At 39.5% G+C, this 9,901-nt stretch overlaps 1 protein-coding gene across 2 annotated transcripts in view; it reads left to right on the top strand.

Moving 5' to 3' along the window:
- Positions 1-7,487, top strand: part of LOC110521697 (BMP/retinoic acid-inducible neural-specific protein 3) — a 105,227-nt gene extending 97,740 nt beyond the window's left edge. For both annotated transcript variants that reach the window (XM_036968751.2, XM_090231872.1), the window contains one exon: positions 5,618-7,487. In XM_036968751.2, coding sequence (XP_036824646.2) covers positions 5,618-6,734 — 1,117 coding nt within the window. In that variant the 3' untranslated portion in view covers positions 6,735-7,487. The remainder of the gene's footprint in view (positions 1-5,617) is intronic.
- Positions 7,488-9,901: the final 2,414 nt, after the last annotated feature.

The raw sequence follows: 9,901 nt of genomic DNA, 5'->3' as shown, positions 1-9,901 counted from the left end.
CTTACAAAGTTGTGGCAAAATGGTTCTAGGCCAACAAAGTCAAGGTATTGGAGTGGCCTTCACAAAGCCCTGACCTCAATCATATTGACAATTTGTGGGCAGAACTGAAAATGTGTGTGCGAGCAAGTGACGCACCCCATCCTGTTAGCGGGATCATTTACATCAACACCCGCTGAATTGTAGTGCGCCAAATTCAAATAAAATTACTAAACATTTTACATTTTCATGAAATCACAAATGCAATATAGCATAACACAGCTTAACTCTTTGTTAATCCACCTGTCGTGTCAGATTGTGAAAATATGCTTTACAGCGAAAGCAATCCAAGCGTTTGTGTGAGTTTATCAATCACTAGACAAAACATCATGAACACCTATCATCAAAGTAGCTTGGTCACGAAAATCAGAAAAGCAATAAAATGAATCGCTTTCCTTTCATGATCTTCGGATGTTTTCACTCACGAGACTCCCAGTTACACAATAAATTTTCCTTTTGTTCCATAAAGATTATTTTTATATCCAAAATACCATCATTTGTTTGGCATGTTATGTTTAGAAATCCACAGGCTCGAGCGGTCACGACATCGCAGACGATAATTCCAAATAGTATCCGTAATTTGCACAGAAACATGTCAAGTTTTTTATAATCAATCCTCAGGTTGTTTTTAAAATATATAATCAATAATATATCAACCGGGACTATCGCTTTTTCAATAGGAGAGGGAGAGACAATGCTGCACCACTCTGTTGCGCATGCAAAACTCATGCGAACACCCAGCTATCCGGGTTATCTTTCTCGCTCATTTTTCAAAATGCCTAAAACTATGTGTAAAGACTGTTGACACCTTGGGGAAGCCATAGGAAAAGGAATCTGCTTGATATCCCTTTAAATGGAGGCAAGGCATCCAATGGAACAGAGAGCTTTCAGGAAAAGCAGCACTTCCTGGTTTGATTTTCCTCAGGTTTTCGTCTGCAATATCAGTTCTGTTATACTCACAGACAATATTTTGACAGTTTTAGAAACTTTAGAGTGTTTTCTATCCCAATCTGATAAGTATATGCATATTCTAGTTTCTGGGCCTGAGAAATAGGCAGTTTCAAATGGGTACGTTTTTCATCCCCAAAAAATCTAAATACTGCCCCCTACACTCAACAGGTTAAACAATTTAAAGGCAATGCTACCTAATACTAATTATGTGTATGTAAACTTCTGACCCACTGGGAATGTGATGAAAGGAATAAAAGCTGAAATAAAGAATAAAACAGGGAATTTTTACTAGGATTAAATGTCAGAAATTGTGAAAACTGAGTTTAAATGTAGTTAGCTAAGGTGTATGTAAACTTCCGACTTGAACTGTATAAATAACATCACTAAAATCTGATACCACCAGTAGGAATGTACGTCGTACCAGCTCCTTCTTGGCCTCCAAAAAAAAGCAAGCCTCATGCCGATAATAAAAACCTATTCTCAGCTTGAGCTTCCTTATCAAGTTCTCCACATAAACAATGAAGCTCAGCTTGTCATCAACCCACACACCAAATATTTTGACAGTTTTGGAAACTTTAGAGTGTTTTCTATCCTAATCTGACAAGTACATGCATATTCTAGTTTCTGGGCCTGAGAAATAGGCAGTTTCAAATGGGTACGTTTTTAATTTTAAAAAATCTAAATACTGCCCCCTACACTCAACAGGTTAAACAATTTAAAGGCAATCCTACCAAATACTAATTATGTGTATGTAAACTTCTGACCCACTGGGAATGTGATGAAAGGAATAAAAGCTGAAATAAAGAATTCTCAAGCATTTTTCTGACATTTCAAATTCTTAAAAAAAAGAAAAAAGAATACAAATAAAAAATAAAGAATAAAACTGCCTATTTCTTAGGCCCAGAAACTAGAATATGCATTTACTTATTTTGCATATGGTGACCGTAACTGACCTAAGACAGGGAATTTTTACTAGGATTAAATGTCAGAAATTGAGAAAACTGAGTTTAAATGTCTTTAGCTAAGGTGTATGTAAACTTCCGAATTGAACTGTATAAATAACATCACTAAAATCTGATACCGCCAGTAATGTACATCGTACCAGCTCCTTCCTGGCCTCCAAAGAAAAACAAGCCTCATGCTGATAATAAAAACCTATTCTCAGCTTGAGCTTCCTTATCAAGTTCTCCACATAAACAATGAAGCTCAGCTTGTCATCAACCCACACACCTAATTATTTTTACACTTTGACTTGCTCTATAGTATGTCCAGCCAATGTAGCAATGACATGATTAGTAACATGCCCGGCATTTGAAAATAGCATGCATTTTGTTTTACCCAAATTCAGAACCAGCTTCAAATCATACATTATGTTGTATGATGTTAAATGCTCTTTGGGCATTTTCAAAAGCTAAAGATAAACTACTACTACTTGAATAAAGAACAGTATCATCTGCATAAAATTGAAAATCTGCTGTTTCAATATGATCCACAATGTTGTTGATATACAAAATGAATAACATTGGGCCCAAAATAGAACCTTGCATAACATCTGAGCACACCACTATGTACTCAGATTTTCAACCATCCACCATTACACATTGTGTACGATTTGATAGGTAATTTATAAACCAATCTAGAACATGACCTGTAATTCCACAACATTTTATCATTTGCACTAACACAGCATGGTCCACGGTGTCAAATGCCTTTGACAATCAATAAAGACAGACACACAATGTAACTTCTTGTCAAGAGCACAGTGGATGTCATTTAAAACATTCAATGTTGCTGAAACAGTGCTGTGGCCAGACCTAAAGCCTGATTGCATTCCATTTCAGATGTTGTTTTCTGCTGCCTACTAACTAACAACTCAGGTACCTTTGACAGTACTGACAATTTCGATATGGTAAATTACAAAGGATCTCCACCTTTCAGGAGAGGCAGTACAAGAGCAGATGCACTAACTTGGGGATTTCCTTAATGTCAAGTGTAAAGATAAAGATACATGTTAAGGGGGAGCAATGATGTCTGCAGCTAGGTGTAGGAAACGGGGGTCTAGAACATCAGGGCCAGGGGATTTTTTTTCTATCAATTTCTTTCGGGGCTTTACACACTTCTGAAACAGAGAAGGATGAAAAGGAGAACCTGGCGAAGGAGTGCACAGGGGTGTCAGGTAAATTCATACGGGGCTCAGTTATACCTTTGACCATTTCAAATAAGCCTGCATCTAGAAAATGTTGATTTAAGGTTTTCAGAATGGAGGTTCTCTCAGTTACAATCTGTGTGTCTACCAACAATTATTTGTGAAGCTTTGTATCGTTTTGCAATACAAACCTTTCACTACTTGTCAAAATTTGGATGGATTATTGAAATTATCCGAAGTAGATTTCGGGTAGTGATCTGCTTTCAATTTTCGGATCATATCCACACCCATATTTCGAAGACGCTGAAAAGCCATCCAATCATTTGCCGAACCAGACCCTCTTGCTTTAGCCCACATTGCATTTCATTCCCTTATGGTTTTACTAAATTCCTCAGTAAACAAAGGGTTCGCTCTGCCCTTAACCCTGCATTTTTTTAAAAGGGCATGACTATTGCATACATCCTATTTTCTACAATGTACCTACATACAGTGCCTTGCGAAAGTATTCGGCCCCCTTGAACTTTGCGACCTTTTGCCACATTTCAGGCTTCAAACATAAAGATATAAAACTGTATTTTTTTGTGAAGAATCAACAACAAGTGGGACACAATCATGAAGTGGAATGACATTTATTGGATATTTCAAACTTTTTTAACAAATCAAAAAATGAAAAATAGGGCGTGCAAAATTATTCAGCCCCTTTACTTTCAGTGCAGCAAACTCTCTCCAGAAGTTCAGTCTCTGAATGATCCAATGTTGACCTAAATGACTAATGATGATAAATACAATCCACCTGTGTGTAATAAGTCTCCGTATGAATGCACCTGCACTGTGATAGTCTCAGAGGTCCGTCAAAAGTGCAGAGAGCATCATGAAGAACAAGGAACACACCAGGCAGGTCCGAGATACTGTTGTGAAGAAGTTTAAAGCCGTATTTGGATACAAAAAGATTTCCCAAGCTTTAAACATCCCAAGGAGCACTGTGCAAGCGATAATATTGAAATGGAAGGAGTATCAGACCACTGCAAATCTACCAAGACCTGGCCGTCCCTCTAAACTTTCAGCTCATTCAAGGAGAAGACTGATCAGAGATGCAGCCAAGAGGCCCATGATCACTCTGGATGAACTGCAGAGATCTACAGCTGAGGTGGGAGACTCTGTCCATAGGACAACAATCAGTCGTATATTGCACAAATCTGGCCTTTATGGAAGAGTGGCAAGAAGAAAGCCATTTCTTAAAGATATCCATAAAAAGTGTTGTTTAAAGTTTGCCACAAGCCACCTGGGAGACACACCAAACATGTGGAAGAAGGTGCTCTGGTCAGATGAAACCAAAATTGAACTTTTTGGCAACAATGCAAAACGTTATGTTTGGCGTAAAAGCAACACAGCTGAACACACCATCCCCGTTGTCAAACATGGTGGTGGCAGCATCATGGTTTGGGCCTGCTTTTCTTCAGCAGGGACAGGGAAGATGGTTAAAATTGATGGGAAGATGGATGGAGCCAAATACAGGACCATTCTGGAAGAAAACCTGATGGAGTCTGCAAAAGACCTGAGACTGGGACGGAGATTTGTCTTCCAACAAGACAATGATCCAAAACATAAAGCAAAATCTACAATGGAATGGTTCAATAATGAACATATCCAGGTGTTAGAATGGCCAAGTCAAAGTCCAGACCTGAATCCAATCGAGAATCTGTGGAAAGAACTGAAAACTGCTGTTCACAAATGTCTCCATTCAACCTCACTGAGCTCGAGCTGTTTTGCATGGAGGAATGGGAAAAAAATTCAGTCTCTCGATGTGCAAAACTGATAGAGACATACCCCAAGCGACTTACAGCTGTAATCGCAGCAAAAGGTGGCGCTACAAAGTATTAACTTAAGGGGGCTGAATAATTTTGCAAGCCCAATTTTTCAGTTTTTCATTTGTTAAAAAAGTTTGAAATATCCAATAAATGTTGTTCCACTTCATGATTGTGTCCCACTTGTTGTTGATTCTTCACAAAAAAATACAGTTTTATATCTTTATGTTTGAAGCCTGAAATGTGGCAAAAGGTCGCAAAGTTCAAGGGGGCCGAATACTTTCGCAAGGCACTGTAGATACTGCATTTATCATTTTTTATGTCTCATGTGGGGTTGGGAAAATACCATGACACCCTGCTTGCGTACATATGAAGTTAACACTCTTTGACAACCCACTGACATGGCCAGACATAAATACTACAGGGGGATAATTTATATATTGTTATTTCTTCAGGAAAATACAGCTATATGATGACATGAACCTATGGGAGATTAAACTATTTATTGGGGAATATGTGGTTATTCTAGTGAACCTGATATCATAGTGCAGATAGTATTCCCAGAACTGCAAAGAGCACTATACAGTGTATGGCCATACTAAGTGCATTTCCCTAAAAATAAAATGATAATATACTGTCTGGAAGGTGATCTGTATTTGTGTTTGAGTGTGTTTTGCAGGTCCTTCAGCTACTGGCTGAACTACATCCTGTCCATCATGTACTGCAGTGAGAACAACTACATAGGTTCCTACCTGGAGGAGACAAGGAGCTGCTCTTGCCCGTACGACCATCCGTCCTGCCAGGGTGTCATCCCTTGCACTGTGGGCGATGCCTCTTTCTGCGCCTCTTGCTCCTATGACAACCGCTCCCGCTGTGCCAGCTGCAACCCCGGGTACATGCTCAGCCAGGGGGTCTGCCGCAATGAGGTCCCAGACTCCACGGACCACTACATCAGCTTCGAGACAGACCTGCAGGACCTGGAGCTGAGATACCTGCTGCAGAAGAAAGACAGCCGTATTAGCATCCATGGGATCTTCGTCAGCAACGACGTCCGACTCAACAACTGGTTTGACCCATCGTGGAGGAAGAGGATGCTGTTGACATTGAAAAGCAACAAGTACAAGTCCAACCACGTCCACATGCTCCTGGGGATGACCCTGCAGATCTGCCTAACTAGGAACAGCTCCCTGGAACCAGTGCTGTCTGTCTACATCAACCCCTTCGGGGGAAGTCACTCTGAGAGCTGGAGCATGCCCATAGACCAGAACAGCTATCCTGATTGGGAGAGGACTAAACTAAACATTCCCCTGGACTGTTACAACTGGACATTGACTTTGGGTAACAAGTGGAAAACGTTTTTTGAGACTGTCCACTTTTACCTGCGGAGCAGGATCAGGGCTCCATTGCCCCAAGGGAACGGCTCGGTGTACTACGAACCTTTCGAGTTTCTGGAGCCCGGTAAGAACCTGGGCTACATGAAAATAAATAGCATCCAGGTGTTCGGCTATAGTATGCATTTTGACCCAGAAGCGATCCAGGACCTGATTCTGCAGCTGGACTACCCGTACACTCAGGGATCGCAGGACTCAGCCCTGCTGCAGCTGCTGGAGATCAGGGACCGGGTCAACAGACTGTCCCCTCCCGGACCTCAGCTCCTGGACCTGTTCTCCTGTCTCCTGCGCCACCGCCTCAAATTATCCACCACAGATGTTGTCCGAATACAGGCAGCGTTGCAGGCTTTCTCTGCCAAACAGCCTAATTCCATGGAATACGAAACAACCAAATTATGTAGCTAATAAGGTGCCAGTGTCCAGATATGCAGATGCTTGTGCTGCTATCACACTGACCTGATTACAGTTAAGAGCAGTTTTGGAAGGCACTGAGGGACATTTTGGTTATGATCTCAAAAGATATGCATTTGGATTAATGTAAAATTATAACTTTCTGGAAATGTGTTGAGTCATAGACACATATAACAGGGGGCTTCATCATGTTCACTTTGCCTTTTTACATAATAACAATAAAACTCAGACTTTCTGACCATTATCGATATCAAAAGATGTATCATCACTGATATGTTGCCCATGTCCTGACATCCTTAAATTGCACAGATCTCAATCACTTACAATGTGATGCTTTTGCTGATAATGAAGTGTTATCTCGACAGTGTGTTTGGTTTGACACCAGCATGGCTTTAGGTCCTTCACTTTGTTATTAAACACAACCCATGTTTTTATACTCACACTCTTCAGTTTAATCCTACCCCACCCCATGTTCAGAGCTTCATGAGTCAATATGGAAATCAACTGTTCCTTGTTTAAGTTTTTTTTTTCATATGTTTAAATTCCCACAAATTGGAGTTACAGTACTTCAGACATACAGAAATAAAACACCATAAATGCAGTAGCTAGTATGTTATGTTACATGTAATTTTATTTTTTATACTGCAGTTGTTTGTGAACAGTTACTAAGCAATGTCCATATGCTGTATAACATTCTGAATTTGTTCATTCACTAAATAAAAGTCATTTTTATGTCCTGTCTGTAAATAGTGTAGATACTCCATCTAGTGTCTAATTTTCTCAGACATAATATATTACTTAAATCCACCTCATATTTATATTTGATCTTTAGTTCATTAATCTAGATGATAACATATTTGATGCAAATTGAACAGAATTAGACATACTAGTACTGTTAGTTGGTCCCAGATCCTATCAATTAGTACCAATTCACTAAATGACAGTGTTAAATGGAAGTGTGTCAGTTAAGATTATATTTAAATCTTAATCTCCTCTCTAAGGAGGACAAGCTTCATGTAAACCACAGAAAATATCATTAAGATGTTCCATTCATTCATTTAGCGCATCGAGAGGATTTCTTATCCCATATTTTAGGACCAGGACAGATATTCCATGAAATGTTGCCTTATGTGAATCTTTACAATTAATCTGTGTAAAAGATTTAGACAAGGCTACATTGCCAGACAACAGTCTAATACATTAAAGTCACAACAAACCCTAGAGCACCACTTGTTCCAGTGTTTGCCATTAAACACCAGGTGACTTGTTCTTAGACTAATGACTTTATCCCTTGGATATCCTTGAAAACAATCCAGCCAATGCATTGTGTGAGAAAAAAGTGTAAAATACTAAGAGAGGCAGCTTGGAAAGTTTTCTATAATTTATGATGGCCAGAGTGGGGGCATTTATTAGTTATTGATATACTTTATTCTCTTCATTCTGGCTGTCAATATTTAGTACCTTTTTAGAATGCTGGGGAGCACGAGGTATGAATCTAAGGAATATTAGGTGCAAATCCAGTTCAGAAAAAGAAAACACTGAGCTTAATTGGAATGTCTGATGAGATAACAGTAAAACAAAAGTGGCATGGATACACTTGAAATGTGAGTTGAAGGACTATTAATTGTGTTTGATTCAATTACATTGATAGGTGGGTGCAGGTATATGTTATGTTTGGCTATTAGTGAGACATGGCTATCCCTAAATAAATCCCATCACTCATTCCAGTGGTTTGCATAGTTGGCAGGGCAGCAGCAGGCTACACTGCGCCGAAAATTGCTTCACCAAAGGTCAGCCAGGTCTGTGAAATCTAGTTTACAGTGACAAACTGAGAATAACCCAGCTTTAGCCCTCTCTCTGTCTCTTTCATTTCCATTGATGGATGGCGGCTGGAGGAAGAGAGACAGGCAGCGTATCAAAGCTCATTATCTCAGGTGTTTTTCTCACTAGCTGGTAGTCTCTTGTAATCTGTAGACTTGTATGTTTTACTCTAGGTCCTGGAATAAAAGGTATTCAGCTGAGAGGCCTCAGAGAGAGAAAGCTTTTGGTTATCCCAACAGCGGGCCTGATGGGAGTCAAGTGTTTACATCCTGGTTTAAATCTACCAACCCTAGCTGAGCTCTTGCTCCATCACTCAGAATGACAACTGTAGGCAATGAGACAAACATTCTACAGCATTAGCTCAGACACATAAAAGGAAGAAGGAGGGAAATAATAAATAGAAAACAGAGGTGGCCAAACCTCCTGCCGAAGAGCTACTGTAATGCTTTAACACATCTGACTCCCCTTACAAAAATAAATTAGTTGCTGCAAACTAAATAGTGTGCCACAAAATATAACCAAAAGTTTGCCACTAGTGTTGAATCTGCAGCAAACATTTGGCAACAATAATATGTATTGACACTAGTGGAAAAAATGTTTGCCAGAGGTTTTTTTCTTGCAGACAATTCTCTCATGATTCAATTTCAATTTGTGGCAACAAGTTTTAAGGCCAGTAACCGTTGATGATCAATCAAGGCGATTGGAAACATCTGTTCGAAAATGGAAACCTAGCTACCTACCAAAGTTGTCTGGTGAGTGTCTAATTTATGAATTAAACTTCCAAATAAACTTTTAAATTGTATTAGCTAAATGATGCCTAGTTAGCAATGTCATGTTTTATGGGATAGCGTGAAACGCATTTTGTTGATACCAGTTTCAATCTGTCAGCTCCACTTACTGACTGGCTAGTGCTTAGTTAGCTAACATTAGCTATCATATTTCTGCTATCTAACTAATGATTTGCCTAAACACAATTTTTATGTGAATATGTTGCTGTCTTTTAATACCAATATGCTAGCGTCACGGTTCAGTAGCATGTTAGTTAGCACAACAGCTAAGGTAGGTTGATGCAGGTAGCTAGCAACAGTTGATTTGACATCAGAGCAAAACATCCCTTTTGCAGATGGATACCCTTCCCCTACCCGTGATGTTGAAGAGGCTGGATTGGGTGGATGATGCATCAACACCCTGGAAATATGTTTGAGGTGCACTCACTCATAACACTTTTTTGAGTGATAAATGAGTAACGTAAACTCGTACATCGCCTTGGTCATATTGCCCTTATTTTAGCGCCCCAAAAATTAATACTTCCAGATCAATTGTAATGTCAATACCATTGT

This window comes from Oncorhynchus mykiss, chromosome 4 (genome assembly GCF_057628025.1).
Source record: "Oncorhynchus mykiss isolate SJ-2025 chromosome 4, ASM5762802v1, whole genome shotgun sequence".
NCBI classification, from domain to species: Eukaryota; Metazoa; Chordata; class Actinopteri; order Salmoniformes; family Salmonidae; genus Oncorhynchus; species Oncorhynchus mykiss.
This window is presented reverse-complemented; position numbering and strand designations above follow the sequence as displayed.